At 33.1% G+C, this 20,448-nt stretch overlaps 1 protein-coding gene across 3 annotated transcripts in view; it reads left to right on the forward strand.

Moving 5' to 3' along the window:
• Positions 1-20,448, forward strand: part of LOC106081237 (serine-rich adhesin for platelets) — a 199,105-nt gene that overhangs the window by 170,104 nt on the left and 8,553 nt on the right. For all 3 annotated transcript variants that reach the window (XM_059370370.1, XM_059370368.1, XM_059370369.1), the window contains exon 5: positions 18,092-18,610. In XM_059370370.1, the coding sequence (XP_059226353.1) occupies positions 18,092-18,610 (519 nt within the window). The remainder of the gene's footprint in view (positions 1-18,091; positions 18,611-20,448) is intronic.

A 20,448-nucleotide genomic window follows, 5' to 3' on the forward strand; every position in this document is an offset into this window, starting at 1 on the left:
AACTAAAATAATTTTTTTTGGTATAAAAATAATTAAAAAAAATATTTTTATATAAAACTAGCTGAACCGGGCCCGATCCGCTGCGCATTCTTTTACTTTATATGGAACAAAATTATTCTTTGAATATGTATTTTCGACAATTAAAGAGCCTTTAGTGAAATACCAAGCTACGAAAATAGTATATGTATATCGCTTGACTAACAGTATAAGAATATAAATGCCTCTATATAAATCCTATATGATCTTTATTGGTCTATGAACCCGCTTGGAGGGTTTACAGTCATTAGGGTCTAGAGTGTTTGATATACTCTATTCTCAAAAGTCTTTATTTCAGCCCTATATTGTCATTCAGCCCTTTATTGTTTTCGGGGGTGAGGTGGTCCCCTGGACACTTGGCCCTGAAAAAATATCAGCATCTTGCTCAAATACCATTTATTTAATCCCCATGTTGCCATTGGTTCAAGGGGAGTTTATGAGATGAGGCGTCCTTAAACAATTGGCCCCAAAATTTTTACACTTTGGGAGGTCGTTTTAAAAAAGGGGCTGTGCTCCAAATACATGGCCCACATTTGGATATCAGATTCGTTTTCTATTCTCAAATACCTTTATTTGAGGCCCACATTGACGTGGTCGGTAAATATGCTCGATTTAGGAGTGTTTTGGGGAGTGGGGTGGTCCCCCAAACACTTGGCCCTGAAAATTTATTAGCATCGTTCTTTACTCTTAAATATGATTTATTTGAACCCCATATTGACATTGGCCTCAAAAGTGTGTATCAAATTCGTTTTCTAATCTCAAATACCTTTCATTTAAGCCCTTATTGCAAAAGTCACCAAATATGTCCGGTTTGGGGTATGGACCCTAAAAACTATCAATATCGAGATCCACTTCCTTTAAGACCCACATTGTCATGATGAGGAAATCCGTCCCATTTGGTGGTGGTTATGGGGGTGGGACGTCCTCTAGGCAGATTCGCGGTCTACTCCCAAATACCTTTCATTTGAGCCCCATATTTCAAACATGAGCACTTTGGGGAGTGTTTTGGGGGATGGGGCGGCCGTTCAGTGACTTGGCCCTGAAATATATATCAGACTCGTGTTCTACTCTAAAATACCTCTTATTACGGTCCCATATTGAAATGCTCAGCAAATACGTCCTATATGGGTGGTGTTATGGGGGTGGGACACTTTTTCCCAAATATTTATATCAGATTCGCGTTTTACTTCGAAAGACCTTTCATTTGAGCCTCATATTCGTCGTAAATTTTTTCTCTTTTGGAGGTGTTTTTGGGAGGGGCGGCCCCCCAAACACTTGGTCCCACATTTGGTTATCAGATTCGTATTGTACACTCAAATAACTTTTATGTAAGCCCCATATTGCCATAGTCAGTAAATAAGTCCTGTTTTGGGGGGTTTTTTGGGGAAGGGGTGGATCCCCAGAAACTTGGTCCCACATGTGGATATCAGATTAATATTCTACTCGCAAATACCTCGAGTCCCATATTGCCATGGTCGATAAATATTGGGTTGCCCAAAAAGTAATTGCGGATTTTTCATATAGTCGGCGTTGACAAATTTTTTCACAGCTTGTGACTCTGCAATTGCATTCTTCCTTCTGTCAGTTATCAGATGTTACTTTTAGCTTGCTTTAGAAAAAAAGGGTAAAAAAGTATATTTGATTAAAATTCATTCTAAGTTTTATTAAAAATGCATTTACTTTCTTTTAAAAAATCCGCAATTACTTTTTGGGCAACCCAATATGTCTGATTTAGGGCGTTGGGTTGGTCCCCCTAATTCTTGGTCCGACAATTCAATATCAGATGCGTTTTCTTGTCCTAAATTCCTTACAGTTGAGTCGTGATTGGTCTAAATATATATTTGGTAGGATTTTGGGGAGGGGCGGCCCCCCTAGGTACCCCATCCGAAATTAAGATATCGAATTTTTTATTTTTAGTTTACTACAATATAGGAGAGCACACAAAATTTTGCTTAAATAGCACCAACCATCATTGAGATCTGGCGTTTCTGAAAATCAGGGTAAGGGGGAGGATATTCCTAAAAAAAAATTATGTTTCTCCACTATCGTGATTGGTCTTAATATATATTTGGTAGGTTTTGGGTGTGGGTCGGCCCCTCTAGGTACCCCATCCGAATTTTGGAAACAAATTTTTTTGTTTTTAGGTTACTATAAGAGAGCACACAAAATTTTGGTTAAATCGCACCAACCATCACCGAGATCTGGCGTTTCTGAAAATTAGGGTAAGGGGGAGGATTTTCCCCCTTACCCTAATTCTCTAAAAATTTTTATTAAAATTTTTTCTAAATAACTTTTTCTTAAATTTTTTTATGGATTTTTTTTTAGTTTTTTTAATATTTAAATTTTGTTATGGCATTTTTCAAAATTTTAATTCTATACGAAATTTTGCAATTTAAATAAAATTTTTTTAATTCATTCCCAATATTAACGTTAGCCAATTCCCTTTGTTTATTTAGTTTTTTTTTAATTTATTTTTTATACTCCCCTAAATGTCCACAACACCTCAGCTAAAAGTAGATATTTCCTTTCAAGGCTATAAGATCTTAGACTCATATACTGGAAATAAACACTTTTATTTACTTAATTTCAAGTCCAATGAACTTTTACAGGAAGTTTATACAAAAACTGTGCTATATGGGAGTTCTTTATGGAATTCCCCTCCTATCTTTTCAAACATTTCTACAATTTACTCATGAAATTAACGCATATGGCCTATGAACTTTCTTTGCAGTTCAAAAAGCCATAAAACTTTGCTTCTGCTGCACTTCGATGGTGCATACGAGTATCTTCCGAAGAGATTAGATATCTCAGTTTTATTTTTGGTGGTAAATGAATTCATGTTTAATTTCAATTTATTTTGACGGCGCATAATTAAATTCCCCATTAGATATTTCAACACCGAGAATAGAGTTTTGCTTTTGGTAGAGAATGGAAGTGGAAGTGAAAGATTGGGGGTGGAAGAACCCAAGATACAATTTGTCGAAAGAAAAGACACAATTGTGTGGTGTAGGTTGACTTATGAAATTCTTTGGGGATGGGGATATAACACTCAATTACTAAATGAGTTTTAAAATTTTTGATGCACTGAGAGAAATTTTTCCAAAAAAAAAACATTCTGACAAAATTTTTTTATAAAAATCGGGATATGGCAGCTATATCAGGTTATGGACTGATCTAGACAATACTTAACAAAGATGGTGGAAGTAATAACAAAACACCTCATGCAAAATTTCAGCCAAATGGGATAAGAATTGCGCCCTCTAGAAGCTCAAGAAATCCAATCGGGAGACTGGTTTATATGACAGCTATATCAGGTTATGAATCGATTTGAATCATACTTACCACAGTTGTTGGAATTCATACCAGAAGGACATTTCCAATATTTCAACCCAATTGGATAACAACTGCGCACCCTAGAGGATCAAGAAATCTAATCGGGAGATTGGTTTATTTGGCAGCTATATCGGGTTATGGACTGATTTAGAGCATACTTAACATAGTTATTGGAAGTCACAACAAAACACCACATGCAAAATTTCAGCCAAATTGGATAAGAATTGCGCCCTCTAGAAGCTCAAGAAGTCTAATCGGGAGATCGGTATATATGGCGGCTATATGAGGTTATAAACAGATTTGAACCATAGTTGGCACAGTTTTTGGAAGTCATACCAAAACGATATGTGCAAAATTTTAGCCAAATCTGATATGAATTGCGCCCTCTAGACGCTCAAGACGTCAAGACCCACGATCGGTTTATATGGCGACTATATCAGGTTATAGACATATTTGGACCATGATTGGCACAGTTGTTGGAAGTCATACCAAAACGATATGTTTAAAACTTCACTCAAAATCCGATAAGAATTGCGCCCTCGATAAGTTCGAAAATCAATACCCAAGATCGATTTATATGGCAGCTATATCAAAACATGAACCGATATGACCCATTTACAATCCCAACCGACCTACATTAATAAGACGTATTTGTGCAAAATTTCAAGCAGCTAGCTTCACTCCTTCGAAAGTTAGCGTGCTTTCGACAGATCGACGGAAGGACGATGGGGGGCGCCCTAACCCAAAATCTCCCCCAAACAGACATATTGGACGTTCATGTCAATATGGGGCTCAAATGAAAGGTTTTCGGGAGTAGATTACGAATCTGGCATCTGGTATAGAGAATCACTTCACCCCCCCCAAAAACGCCTTAAATGGGCATAAGACCCATTATGACCGTATGGGACTCGGTTTGTTTGTTTGTTCCGTAGAATCAAAAGCGGCTGAACCGATTTTCTTAAAAGTTTTACAGATTATGTAGGTTTTTGTGGAAGGAAATATGGGCTATATAATTGTTAGATATTGAATGGGAGAGACCTCCCCCTTACCCCAATAACGCCACCCAAAACCAAAAGTGGACCGAAAAGCACAATATAGGTATCAAATGAAAGGCATTGGAGACTAGAATACGAATGTCGTATGAAAATATAGGTCCAAGTACCCAGCGGGCATCCCCAACCTCAAAACCTCCTCCAAACAGATATATTGGACGTTCATGTCAATATGAGACTCAAATGAAAAGTATTCGGAAAGAGATTATAAATATGACATAAAAAATTGGATCCAAGTAATGGGAGGTCGCACCACCTCAAATAGGCATATCAGCCTACCATGGCTGTATAGGTGGCGCTTTTCCTCCTAAAAATACGTTGAATAGGTTAATTGACCCATTATAGCAATATGGGACTCAAATCAGAGTTATTTGAGAGTAGCAAACAAATCTGATATCTAATTTTGGAGCCAAGTGTTTGTGTGTGTGCCCCAATACAATCCCTAAACTGAACTTCATTTTCGACTATGGTAGTAAAAAACAAAGTTGATATCTTTTTTCAGGGCAAAGGGCCGGTGGCCGCCCCAACCCCAAAATACCCTCCCCACTGTTCATACTTACCTGCCACGGCAATATGGGGCTCAAATTAAAGGGATTTGGGAGTGGAGCACGAATTTGGCATCCATATTTAAGTCGAAATATCTGAGGTTCCATCCCTACCCTAAAAAGAACTTATTTACCGATCATGCCAATAAGGGCCTAAAATAAAAGGTATTTGAAAGTAGAGCACGAAGCTTATATTTGAGTGTTTGGGTGGCCATCGCCCCCTAAACCAGAAATATTTACAAATACGGTAATTTAGGACTCAAAAGAAAGGCATTTGGGAGTAAGACAAAATTTGCCCAGAAACCAAGCAGGGACAGACGTCTTATACATCAATGAGTGCTTTCCGTTTTAAGTTTAAACTCAATGATAAGGGACCTTTTTTTATAGCGGAGTCCGAATGGCGTGCCGCACCTCTTTGGGGAAAATTTTTACTGATCATGCATGGCATGATACCCCGCAAATGTCGCCAGCTTTAAGAGGGGATAACCTTCGCTTTAATTTTTTTCCGATTTTCTCGCCAGGATTCGAATGCAGGCGTTCAGCGTCATGGGCGGACAGGAATTCGATATCGTTCAGCATCATAATCGGACATGAGCTACAGTGGCACGAATTCGATATCCACATTCAGGGCGAAGTATCCCCTCCTTAAAAAGTCATGAGAGAATTAAGAAGGCGCAGCGGGGCGGGCCAGGTTCGGCTAGTTTTCTATAAAAATAAAATTTTTAAAAAAATTTCTATAAAAAAAAATTTTGGCGAAATTTTCTGTAGAAATTGGACTTTAACACAATATTCTACAGAAATAAATTTTTGAAAAAATTTTCTATGGAAATAAAATTTTGACAAAAATTTCTATAGAAATAAAATGTTGACAAATTTTTCTATAGAACACCTAAATCCGTTTGTAACACCTCGAAATATTGATCTATAACCCCATTGTGTATATATTCTTGATCATCTCGTCATTCTGAGTCGAACTAGCCACGTCCGTTCGTCCGTCCGTCCGTCCCGATATAAGCCGATCTCCCGATTTGACTTCTTAAGCCCCTGGAAGCCGCAATTGTCATGCGATTTGGCTGAAATTTCGCATGTAGTGTTCTGCCATGACTTTCAACAAGTACGGTCAAGTACGGTCTGTAACCTGATAAAGCTCCCATATAAACCGATCTCCCGATTTGACTTCTTGAGCCCCTGGAAGCCTCAATTTTCATCCGATTTTGACGAAATTTCGCAAGTAGTGTTCTGTTATAACCCTCAACAACTGTGCTAAGTACGTTTCAAATCGGTCAATAACCAGATATAGCTCCCATATTTTAGCAAAAGCCATGGTGGTGGGTCCCCAAGATTCGGTCCGGCCGAACTTAGCATTTAGTTAAAATTTAATATATATTCTTGCTTAACAACAAGAAATAAGGACATAAAAAATTCTTCTTTCGTAGTTGTGTTCTTGCTATGAATTAATGTATGCAGCCTTAATTATCCCTTCTTAGATTTTCCGTATTAATTTGTTTTACATATTCATTGATTTTCTGCGTGTATATGGCTGGCATGGCCTCGTCATTTACAAAACAGCACCTTATTGATTGCATTCGAGTGTTTCATAAGGGAAGAAGTGGTAATGTAGTGGCGAGCAGGGGATATGTGCTAAGCTGAAAGAAGGAGGGAAATACACAAAAAAAAACACTGTGTGTCTGTGTGTGCGAGAAGAAATCTTTTATCAAAATCCCTCTTTCTCTCTATAATGAGACACTTGAAATACTTGTAAAATAATATGATCGCCCATAAAAATAAAACAGAGAACATTTTGCTTCCTTACGGAAATGTCTGAAGGTAAAGACGACAGTCGGTTAGTAAGTTGGGTTGCCTGCCAGCCAGCCATCTAGACTGAGTAGTTCTGCGATGGTCAGGAAATCGACAGCCATGCTTTTAATTTAGAGGGTGTTGGTTGTACAACTAAAAATACACCAAAGACGTTGTCATTTTCATCTGTGTGTCTGACTGTCTGTCAGCCTGTTCTTCTATGCTCAAGATAGGAAATGCAATTCAAAAAAATGGATTTTTCCCTAACCATGGAAAACTCATGAAAAGAGACAAAGAAGCTGAGAAAACAGAAAACATGTGGCACATGCTATTCATGCCTTCACAGAGTCATTCATTCTTTAAATCACATTGATTTGATGTAAGATATTGAGGACTATATGATATATAAATACATATGTATATCCATATATGTGTGTGTGTATGTTATACCAAAGATAACTGATTTTCTTGTGACAATGGCCGCATCAACTCTTAACACATGTGACACAAAAATCGAAAGATAACTAAGAAAATAAGAATAATACAAACAACCACATTTAAGCAACAAGGCATGCATGTTGCTTGAATGGTTACAAGAAGTACGCTTTCGCTTGTCCACTCTTGCTTGTATGTATACTTTTGTATGTCAGTGTAGATTAGTGTTGTTGCGCCCGCCATGAAGTTCGCTCTTTAGGATATGGATATGTCCTAAGAAGCATTTTTTCTTTATGATGTTTTCTTTAGATAATCTGGCTTACATGGACGTATTTGGGGCTGTTTGCTTAGTTTTTCTTTATGTACGATAAGATTACCTTAGGGCATAGAGAGAAGAGATAGCAACAGTTCTTATATGAATATATGAGGAAAGGTTTAGAAGTTCTGGAAAACAAAATAGAAGAAAAAAACTAAATTGAAAATTTGATAATTTTTAAAAAAAATAAACAAAATCGATTTTAAAAAAATAAATATTATCAAAATATGATTTTGTTATAGGCAGATAGACAAGATTTTATTGTTATCGAAAGTTTATAGAAAATTTCAAAAAACTGGCAAATTTGTAGAAAATTTTATTTATAGCAAATTTGTACAATCGGATATTGTCCGGCTGCAGACCGTTCTCTGCTTCCATTACAAATTTGTTGAATGTTTTTTTTAAGTATGTAAATATTTCGTATTTTTCGTGTTTTTTCTATAGAAACATTCTTTAAATTTCTTTTTCATAAACATTTTCCAAACATTCTTGTGACACCTCAACTTAAAGATCACCCCTCTTTTAACGGAATTCTATTAAGCCCATGCATTATGGCGACTTCTAAAAATGTCTCCATTTACCATCGAACCCTAAGACCAGTTCTTTTCAAAACCTTTAGTTAAGATTTTCTTCTTAAGTCTTACATCATGCTGACCTCGCCCCTATTGATTAACAAGCTGTTGTTCCCTATAGCCCCACGCTGTAACCATAAAGTGAAAATGCATATGGCAACATATATATGTACGAGTATGCTGTCTTTATATAGGCATTTACCATTTTCCTATACCTACGATATTTTTTTTTATGATTGTTGTTATTTTCCTAGAGATTAGTATGAGACGAGAGCTAATAATGCTTCTTTGGTGTACTAAACTGCCTGCCTGCTGCCAAATCCAATATTTACATGGTTCTGTTGTCTATCTTTATCTCGAACTTAGTACCCTTGAAATGTTCCTTTCCTATTTCACGGTTGTTTACCTCTCACATACCCTACATAGTTAACAGGCAGCCAAGAAAGCAGCAGGAGTGCAGCGCCTGCGCTAGTTGAGCTGTAGTGAAATGGATGCGAAAGAAGCATGCATGTGTGCGTTCAGGATTAAGCATGCATGAAGTCGTATGAAGAAAATGCTGTATTTTTCGAAATTAGAAAAAATAAAAATTCAAAGAAATTTAAATTTAAAAAAATTTACAAAATCTTTAAGTAATTATATTAAAAATAAAAACATTTAAAAGAAAAAAATTGAAAACAATTTCCATAGAAATATTTTTTTTAAAGTACAATTTTGACGAAATTTGCTTAATATCAATGTCTTGAAATAAGTTTCTTAAAAAATAAAATTTAAAATTTTCCAAAAAAAAAAATTTAAAAACGAACGAAATTCTACAAAAATCAGATATTTAAGAATTTCTTAAAAATATATAACAAATATAAATTAAAAAAAATCTGTAAAAACTATTTTGGAACTATTTTTAAAAATTGTCTTAAATAAATAGTAATAAAATTTGAAATTAATTAAAATTTATAGAAACAAAGTTTTTACAAAATTTTTTAACAAAAAAAAAACAAAACAACATTTTCTAGAAAAATTTAAACAAAATTTTCAAAAAAAAAAAAAAATTTTTAAACCATTTTTTTTTTAATTTTAACAAAATTTTTTCTAAAAAAAAACATTTTAACAAAATTTTCTAAAAAAATAAAAAAAATTTTATGAATCTAAAATTGTCTGAAATAAATAGTAATAAAATTTGAAATTAATAAAAATTTGTAAAAACAAAGATTTTACAAAATTTTTTAATAAAAATTAAAAAAAAAATTTAAGTAAAATTTTCTAAACAAAATTTTCTCAAAAAATTTTAAAATCAATAAAAATTTGTAAAAACAACGTTTTTACAAAAATGTTTAATAAAAAAATCAAAAAAACAAACAAAATTTTCTAAAAAAAATTTAAACAAAATTTTCTAAAAAAATGTTTTTAACAAAAATAAACTAAAATAATTTAAACAAAATTTTCAAAAAAAAATTTTAACAAAATTATCTGAAAAAATTTAAACAAAATTTAAAAAAAAACTAAACAAAATTTTCGAAAAACATTTAAACAAAATTTTCTAAAAATTCAAATTTTCCATAGAAATAAAATTTTAATAAAATTGTCCATAGAAATAAAATTTTAATAAAATTTTCCATAGAAATAAAATTTTAATAAAATTTTCCATAAAAATAAAATTTTGCCAAAATTTTACATAAAAAATAAATTCTGACATATTTCATAATAATATTTTTTATAGGAATACAATTTAAAAAAAAATATTTTTTTTACGACAAAATTTTTTATGGAGACCATCGTTACGCAGAGATCAGCAGGTACTGTGCCATGTAAAAACTTCTTCCCAAAAAAATGTCGCACTGCGTCACGCCGTTTGGTCTCGGATATAAGAAGCTCCCTTATCATTGAACTTAATTTTAAATCGGACTGCACTCATTCATATGTGAGAAATTAGCCTCTGTTTCTTAATAGAATGTTTGCATTTGCAGATTTTTTTTTTATAAAATTATATTTTGTTAATGTAAATAAAATTTTTTATAAAAATATGCTAATCTGGTCATTCCATTTCTAACACCGAAATACTAAATGCTTCTGATCGTCTCGACGTTCTGAGTCTATCTAGCGATGCCTGTCCATCTCTCAAAACCACGATAGTGGTCAAACGCGTAAAACTATCCGCTTAAAATTTTGCACAGATACTTAATATTGATGTAGGTCGCTGGGGATTGCAAATGGGCCATATCGGTTCAGATTTAAATATAGCTCCCATATAAACCGATCTTCTGATTTGACTTCTTGAGCCCCTGGAAGCCGCAATTTTTGTCCGATCTAGCTGAAATTTAGCATGTAGTGTTCTGTTATAACTTCCCACAACGGTGTCATGTATGGTCCGAATCGGTGAATAACCTGATACAGCTCCCGATCTCCCGATTTGACGTCGTGAGTCCTTGGAAGCCGCATTTTTAGTCAGATTTTGCTGAAGTTGAGCATGTAGTGTTCTGTTATAACTTCCCACAACTGTCCCCAGTACGGTCCAAATCGGTTTATAACCAGATATAGCTCCCATATAAACCGATCTCCCGATTTGACTTCTTGAGCCCCTTGAAGCCGCAATTTTTGTCCGATTTGGCTGAAATTTGGCACATAATGTTCCGTTACAACTTCTAACAACTGTGCCAAGTATGGTCAGAATCGGTCTATAACATAATATAGCTCCAAGTAACCCGATCACCCGATTTGACTTCTTGAGTCCTTTCAAGCCGCAATTTTGTCCGATTTGGCTGAAATTTTGCATGCGGTGTTCTGTTACGACTTTCAACAACTGTGCAGATTCCAACAACTGTGCCGAGAAGGAGTCAGTCTATAACATGGTATAGCTCTTCCGATTTGACTTCTTTAGCATAAAAAAATATTTTTTATTTATAAAAATGTTTTATTAAAAATTTATTTTTATAAAAATTGAATTTTTTAATACATATTTCATAATATTTTTTTTTAATGAATTTTTTTTATCAAATTTATGTTTTATAAAAAAAAAAAAATTATAAAAAAATCAAAATCAATCAAAAATTTTATTTTTTATAAAAATTTGTTTTTATAAAAATTAATTTTTTATAAAAATTAATTTTTTATAAAAATTTATTTATTTTTTTTAATTACAATTTTAATTAAATAAATTTGTTTGCAAGACAAATTTTTTATTAAACTAAATTTTAATAGACATCAGATTCCTTGTGTATCTTGAGAACAACACACACTTGCATATGTAGCTTTTATAAGTTCTTTGCCATTCTTTGAATAGAAAGTATTGAATTTTGAATATCTCGAATGAAAGAGCGCAAACACAGATAAATTAATTTTTTTTATAAAAATAAAACTTTTTTTAATAATTTTTTTTCATACAACAAAATTTTTATCAAAACTAATTTTTTATATAAAAATTAAAAGTTAAAAAAAGCTTTTATAATAACAATTTTTTTTTATAAATAAATTTAGTTATAAAAATTAACTTTTTTATGCAAATAATTTTTTTATAAAATTGAAATATTTTGTTACAATAAATTTTTTATAAAATTTTTTTTATAAAAATAATTTTTTTTATAATACAAAATTTAAAATAAAAACGAAAATAAAATTTTGACCAAATTTTCTATAGAAACAAAAGTTGAAACACATATTTAAGCGAAATAAAATTTCTTCAAGCCTTTTTACAAATATAAAACTTTTATACAATTTTTATTTTTTTTGACAAAAATTTGTTTACAAATAAATTTTGTCTAAAGATTTTCAAAACAAAAAATATTTTCTTAAAATTATTTTGTAGGACTTTTGTGACAATTTTTCCTACAGAAAAAAATTTTTAGAAAAATAAAGAAAAAATTGTTAGACATCACAAAATGTTGATAGTTTATGCAAAAAAAATTTAAATTTTGATTAAATGTTCTGCAAAAAAATTGGTTCCAGTTTGCTTAAAATTTGCTTAAATAAAGTTTCATAAATATGGCAATATTATTCTATATTTCCATATTTATGAAACTTTTTTTTGTTATTCATAAAATAATATTCTAATAAATGTTTCAATAATAAAAAATAAAATAAATGTTAATAAATGTTAAAATAAAATTTTAACAAATGTTCCTATAAAAATTAAATTTTAACAAATGTTTTATAAAAAACTTTTCTTGGGAAATAAAATTACAAAAAAAAATTGTATGGAATAAAGAATTGCTATTAAGTTTTTAAACTAAATATATTAAAATTATTGATAAAATTTGCTATTTGCCCAACATTATTGACAAATTTAACTATAGAAATAATATTTTGACAAAATTTTTCTTTTTGGCAAAGGCGCCAAAATTTAATTCATCCACTCATCCTGCTGTTACGTATACCATTAACACCTGCTTGGCACCTTCCTATTATGATGATTTTTGCTCTCTTTTGCTTACATCCTTTACAGCAATTTTGGCTGTAGCTATTTCTTATGGTCGGCTTTTGCCTGGTTTAGATTTGTTGTTCTTTTAGATGCAATAGAGCTCTGTCCTATACCATTATTGCCTTGCAGCTTAGGTTTGACATAGAACAGATATAGTTGGTTGTTCTTGTTGTTTTTAGTTTTCTTTTCACTTCTGTTTTCCATTAGTTTTCTCCATCATTTGTTTAGAAATAACAAAACAACAACAACAACATTTCCTATGCATGTAAGCAGAAGAAAGCAAAGAACCATTCAACCTTAAGTCTGTCCGTCTTGCCAGACTTTGCCAAGAAAAAACAACAACAACATATTGACGAAAATCAAATGTTTGAAACGATTTTTGTTTGTCTAGTTTGTTTGGTTGGACGGCGCGCTGGTTAGATAGGTTGCTTGGTTGCATAGTTGGTTGTGTGTTCCTAGACATTTGCCTGCCTGCCTGCTGCTTGTTTGTGTGCTGCATATCTGCCTTTTGTGATGCAGGCCACAAACAAAAACAAGATATGATTATTGTTGTTGTTGGCTGAGTTATAGCTGATATGAATGGTGGTGTGGTGTGGTGGCCTATCTATTGAATGGCTACTATAACTGAGGCCTGCCCTTTTACGGACCGTTGAGAGGAGAGGGTGCCTTCTTAAGTTTCAGTTTCACATTGTCGGTCTACGTAAGCACACACACCTCAAGGGTGCTGCGCTCTGGTAACCCAGAACTCCCAGAACAATTTTCATGGATACTCAATCAAGCGATCAAATTCCGTACCGACGTTTTTTGTTTAAACACATTTTTTTCTAGGCACTTTTTTGCTTTAAAATCGAAAAAATGGTTGCAGGCAATGTTGCAACCGCCCTTTCCAATAATCCTTTGAAATTATCTTTCACGGTAAGACTGGCCTTAAACGGAAATGCAGTGATATTCAATACCTTGGCCGGCAAAGTTAAGACAATTAAAATTTCTATGGAATTTCAATAAACTTGGAAGAGTGTTTAACATTTTCTATGAGTGTTGTGTGTTCGTTGCATGCTGTTTAGTGGCATTGCTTCGTTACAAAAATCAATAAAAATTTAAGAATATAGAAATTTTATTAGAAAATTAAAAGTTTCCTACATAAAATGTTTACAAGTATTTTAATTGAGAATGAATAAATGGTTTATCTCATATCCAGTTTATAATAGAAAAGTATGAAAAAGAAAGGTTTTAATAAAAAACGAAACCAATAATTTGAATAATGTGAAGGCGTCTTGAATTATAAGTGGTCAAATAAGTGAAAATCATAAAATAAAAAAAACTTAAAAAAACAATAAAAAAAAATAGAAAACAAAGAATGACTAGCATAATATGTAAATGTGATTCATAAACAAAGTCCGTGCAACATCAAATTTCGTTTTAAAGGAAAAACATTAGTTTTTTAAAATTTGTTTAAAATAGGAATTTCATAGAAAATTGTACAAAAACATTGTTTTTATTCCAAAAAATTTCATAATTTGGGTTTGATATGATTTTTTTAGTAACTGTTGGTTAAATTGTCTGGAAATAGATTCTGTAGAAAATTTGTTATAATTTTTTTTAATTATTTTGTAAAAATTAGCTTTTCTGAGGAAATTTTATTTCGTAAAAAAAATTTTTATTAAAATATCACTTTTTAAGGAAATTTCATAAAAATATTTCTGGGAAATTTTGTCAATATTTCATTTTATAGAAATTTTTTTCAACATTTCATTTGACATTTTTTTTTCCTGAAAATTTTATATGTGATAACAATTTTTTTGTTGTTTAAATTTTGTTTAATAGAAAATGTTGTAAAAATTAGCTTTTTTAAGAAAATTTTAATTCTTTTCTTTTAATTTCGTCAATATTTTAATTTTAAGGATTTTTCACCAAAATTTATTTTTTAAGGAAATTTTCAAAATTTCATTTCTATAAAAAAATTTTGTTAAAATTTCATTTCTTTAGGATATTTTGGCAATATCTACTTTCTATGGGAAATTTTGTCAAAATTCTATTTCTATAGGAAATTTTGTCAAAATTTTATTTCCATAGGAAATTTTGTCAAAATTTTATTTTCATAGGAAATTTTGTCAAAATTTTATTTTCATAGGAAATTTTGTCAAAATTTTATTTTCATAGGAAATTTTGTCAAAATTTTATTTCCATAGGAAATTTTGTCAAAATTTCATTTCTATAGGAAATTTTTTCAAAATTTAATTTCTACAGGAAGTTTGATCAAAAATTCATTTCTATAGGGAATTTTGTCAAAATTTCATTACTATAGGAAATTTTGTCAAAATTTCATTTCTATAAGAAATTTTGTCAAAATTTTATTTCTATGGGAAATTTTGTCAAAATTTCATTTCCATAGGAAATTTTGTCTCAGTTTCATTTCTATAGGAAATTTTGTCAAAATTTCATTTTCCATAGGAAATTTTTCAAAATTTAATTTCTACAGGAAGTTTGATCAAAAATTCATTTCTATAGGAAATTTTGTCAAAATTTCATTTTTTTTGGGAATTTTGTCTATAGGAAGTTTTGTCTGAATTTCTTTTCTATAGAAAACTTTGTCAAAATTTCATTTTTATAGGAAATTTTTTCAAAATTTCATTTCTATAGGAAATTTTTGTCAAAGTTTCATTTCTGTAGGGAATTTTGTCAAAATTTCATTACTATAGGAAATTTTGTCAAAATTTCATTACTATAGGAAATTTTGTCAAAATTTCATTACTATAGGAAATTTTGTCAAAATTTCATTACTATAGGAAATTTTGAAGCACCCAACCCCAGCAATAAAAACCATGTTTTGTTTTTGGTGACTGTAGGTTAGGTTAGGTTAGAGTAGCAGTCCTTTACAGACTCACTTAGGCACCTCAGACATTTCGTCTCACAAATGGATACTAAATTCGTGCTCCATTTCCAAATCCCTTTAACTTGAGCCCATATTACCATGGTCGGTATATATAAACCGTTTGGAGGGTATTTTTGGGGATGGGGCGCCCACCGGCGCTTTGTCCTGAAAATACAATAGATATCAAATTCCTTTTTTACTCCCAAATACCGTTGATTTGAGCTCCATATTGCCATAGTCGAATATGAAGTTCCGTTAAGGGGGTGCTTTAAGGCGTACCCCCAAACACTTTTTTTGGTAGAAAATCGCCAACTAGAGTTGAAAGCAAATTTTAATATCATATTCGTAATCTACTCCCAAATAGGTTTCATTTGATTCCCACATAGCCATGATCGGCTAATATGCCTATTTGGGGGTGCGGAGACCTCCCATTGCTTGGACCTAATTTTTTATGCCACATTTGTAATCTACTGCAAAATACTCTTTAATATGGTACTAAATACCATATTAAAATGAGCGTCGAATATATCTGTTAAAAGGAGCTTTGGGGTTGGGGTGGCCCGCTGGGTACATGGATCCTAATTTTAATACCATATTCGTTTTCTGATCTCCAATACCTTTCATTTGATACCCATATTGTGCCTATCGCCAAACTTTTGATTTTGGGCGGCGTTTTTGAGGTAATGGGGATATCCGCCCCTTCCGATATCTAAAAATTATGTAGCCTATGTTTCCTTCCTGATAAACCTACACAATCTGTGAAAATTTTAAGAAAATCGGTTTAGCCGTTTTTGATTCTACGGGACAAACAAACAAACCGATTCCCATATAGTCACTATGGGTCATATCCCCATTTGCGGCGCTTTTGGGGGGTGGGATGACCCCCTTCACTTCGATCTGATTTTGTACGCCAGATTCGTAATGTACTCCCGAATACCTTTCATTTTAGCCCCATATTGACATGAACGTCAATATGTCTGTTTAGAGTTTTGGGGTTGGGGCGACCCTTTGGGTACTTAGACTCAAATTTTAATACCATATTCGTATTCTACTCTCCAATACCTTTAATTTGATACCCATTTTGACCCGATCGGTACTGTTTTGATTTTGGGTGGTGTTTTTGACATAAGGGGGAGGGTCCGCCCCCTTCCGATATCAAAAAATTATTTAGCCAAACAAACACAAATTGAGTTTTATACTATTTTCAGACCAAAGCTGTTTTGAGCAAGCGACTCATTCGCCCTTTATAGTGTTCTGAAAACGACTCGTATTTCCTTAACATTTTATAAGGGCTAAACGACTCGTTTGCCACATAAACGAGTCATTCAATACATGTAAGCCCAAATAAATGCCTAAAGTATGCTAAATAAACAAAAATTTAGGAAACTTCATTTCAATAAAATATTTTCACAACATTTTGTAAAAATATCCTTCCTATGGGAAAATATGTCGACATTTCTTTAAGGTTATTGTGTCAAAAATTTATTTCCATGTGAATTTTTGGCGGTATGAAATAAGGCCCCAAACAGAAAGTGAAATAAGGCCCCAAACATTTGTACATGAAACAAAAACAACGATATTTGGGGCTTTATGTCTTTTTGTTTGGGATTTTATTTCATTTTGAAAATTAGGGCTTTATTTCATATGAAACAAAACCCCAAATTTGGAAATGAAACAAAGTCCTAAACCTAATTTTTGGGAATTTATTTCGTTTTGCTAAATTTGAGGAGTTTTTTCATGCAGGCAGTAAAAGATAAATTTACTGTGACCATCAATGGCGGTGTTAATTCATTTTAAAATTGGGGCTTTATTTCCTATGAAAAAATGCCCCAAATTTTGGAGTCTTATTTCATTTAAGTTTGGGTTTTTTTATGAAATAAAGCCCCATTTTTGGGTCTTTATTTTATATTCCGTTTGCGGCTTTATAGCATTGGGGACTTATTTCTTACCGCCGAAGTTTTTTTTTATCAAATTTTTGTTTCCATGGCAACTTTTATAAAATTTTTGTTTTCGATGGAAAATTTTGTCAAAATTTCCTACAATGGAAATTTTTTTTTTAAATTTAATTTTTAGGGGAAATTTAGATAACATAATATATATACTGAAAATGTTAAATTTTTTTTATATTTAAGGGAAATTTTTTTCAAAATTTCTTTTCACATTTTTTTTATAGAGAAGGAATTTTTATCAAAATTTCTTTTCTATGAAAAATTTTTATCAAAATTTAACAATTAATAGGAAATTTTAGTTTATCTTGTTTTTTGAAATTTTGTCTACATATAAATTTTTTTATATTGTGTTGGTAGTCTTAACTTCTTTGTTCTTTGCTTAAAAAACACTACAGATTTTCCTATAGCCCATTTTCGTATAACCCTGAATTTTTTGTAGGCATGAACATCCATAATTTATAATTTTCACAATAACTCGAAAGATAACAAGAGATTAAATACAATACAACAGCATGAAGATTCTGGATTTTAAACAAAATCCATTCAAAATGAAAATTAATCCCATAACGGGAGACACGCGAGCCGCTGGAGGTGGTCGAAACAGTTTCAAAGCTCGTTTTGTATTTCGATGGAAAACTTGGGTATTAAAAACAAACAAAAACAACCCCAGCACATAGCCAAAATTTCAAAAGAAATATATTATCTCCCATCAACAATTTTCACCTAAAGCTTAAATTAATGTCGTCTCTTTCTCTTTTCTTGCGGTTTCCCAACAGGCCGAACTTGCCGATGTCTTGCGCAAGCGACGCAATCGTCCCGATGCCTCCGATGAAGATCTTGGTCTGCCACGCAGTCCTGCCTCGCCTCAGCGTCGAGTTTTGGCCAAAACAAATGGCAGTACTGGCGGCTCTGGCAATGGCACAACATCGTTACGCATCAAACAAAGTCATCATCATATGGAAAAGCAAAGTGAGGCATCCTCTCTCAGCCTCTTGAGCATGAACAGTGCAGATGGGGATGATCTATTGGCAACATCCACGGCCAATAATTCGCTTTCCACTGAAATTAGACAGGAGCACTCGCGTTATTCGAGATCTTCGACCATGTCCAGTTTGTCCATGTCTTCGGATATTCTGCGGCATCGTGACAGTTCTTTGGGGGAGCCCAAAGATGAAGTGGATTTGTTTTCATCCGATTGGCAGAGGCTATCACATTCGGCGGCCAAACATAAAATGGCCATAAGACCGGCCAAGAAGAAGGGTGGCCCCAGTAGGCAGCACAGAAGGACATTGGAGGTAAGTGAAAATTGGGTAAAGACGGAATAAAAAAAAAACTCTAAAAACAATAGGGTGAATTTTGGAGTGGCAGAAATTAAAATTGTGCAAAGTCGGATTTATATATAGGCAGCCATATGCTTTAGATCGTATTAAATTATTCTTTCCCAGTAACCATTGAAAGACATACCTAGTGCTCTAGAACTAGAAAAAGGGTGTTTTTTGGAGTGTTATCATATGTATAGTTGTCGTGGCAGCTGTGAGGGCCCATGGATAAAGTTGTAAGCAAAAATCTGAACCGATTTTGATGAAATCTTGAAGATATGTTAAGATCAGTAACAAACCAATCCGAGACAAATTTTGTGCAGATCGGTTGAAAATTACAGTTACTACAGCTATATAAGGATAAATCGGGCGATACATATATTTGGAGCTATATCCAAATCTAAACCGATTTTGATGAAATCTTGGAAATATGTTAAGATCTGTAATAGAACAATCCATGCCGTCGGAACGATTTAAGCGAAATTTTGCATGCCGTCTTATAGTGGCATGCAAAATTGATCTAAAACTTTGGGCTCAAAAAAGCTGGGGGGACGCCCCATCCGAAGCCCCACCCGAACGGACGTGCTTACCGATTGGGTCAATATGGGTATCAAATAAAAGGTATTAAAGAGTACAGCACGAATTTGAAATTAAAATGTCATCATAAGTGTCGGGGAGTCCCCCACCCCCAAAACACCACCCTACAACACACGTTTACCGCTTTGGGCAATATGGGTATCAAATGAAAGGTATGTAAAAGTAGAGTAAAAATCTGACAAAAATTCATTTCTTGATGTCTGAGGGGCCACCCTAGCCCCAAATTCTCCCAGCAGGTCATATTTACCGATTGGGATAATATGGATATCAAATTATAGGTATTTAAAAGTAGAGTTAAAAGCTTGGTGTCTGAGGAGGAGTAGAGCACGATGCTGATATTTTTTCAGGGTTAAGTGCGTGAGTGGCTGCCCCACCCTATATACCCCTCTAACTGGACATACTTATGGATTATGGCAAATAGGGGCTCAAATCTGATATCTGTTTTATGGCCAAGTGTTTCAGGGACGCCTCAACTCTAAACTGACCCTAAACCACACATATATACCGACTATAGCAATATGTAGCTCAAATGTGGTTTTTGAGAGTAGAGTATGAATCTGATATCCACTTCCGGGGAAAAGGGTTTGGCTACTCCTTTCCACCCCCAAATCCAAGAGAATGAAGTATATCTAACATCCAAACTTTAATGGGCGGACCCTCCCCTTACCTCATTTTCAAAAACGCCAGATCTCGAATAAACCAATAATGACAATATGGGGCTAGAGAACGAATCTGATATACGGGAGTTAACCTCACCCTCAAAAAATAGACCCATACCGGACATATTTACCGAGCATAGCAATATAAGGCTCAAATGAAAGGTATTTGGGAGTAGAGCACCAATATGATATCCACATTGGGTCAAGATATCTAAAGGCCGTTCCAACACCCCCCCCCCCCCATACAGGACTTATTTCCTAACCGTGCCAGTATAGAGCTCAGATAAAATAAGAAAGGTGTTTGAGACTAGAGCAGGAATCTGATATACGGGGGTTCACTTTACCCCCAAAATATATAGCAATAGCAATATAAGGATCAAATGAAAGGTATTTGGCAGTAGAGCACCAATATGATATCCACATTGGGCCAAGATATCTAAAAGGCCGTACCAGCACCCCCATACAGGACTTATTTCCTAACCGTGCTAGTATAGGGCTCAGATAAAATAAGAAAGGTATTTGAGACTAGAGCAAGCATCTGATATACGGGGGTTCACT

The sequence above is a fragment of the Stomoxys calcitrans genome, chromosome 5 (assembly GCF_963082655.1).
Source record: "Stomoxys calcitrans chromosome 5, idStoCalc2.1, whole genome shotgun sequence".
NCBI classification, from domain to species: domain Eukaryota; kingdom Metazoa; phylum Arthropoda; class Insecta; order Diptera; family Muscidae; genus Stomoxys; species Stomoxys calcitrans.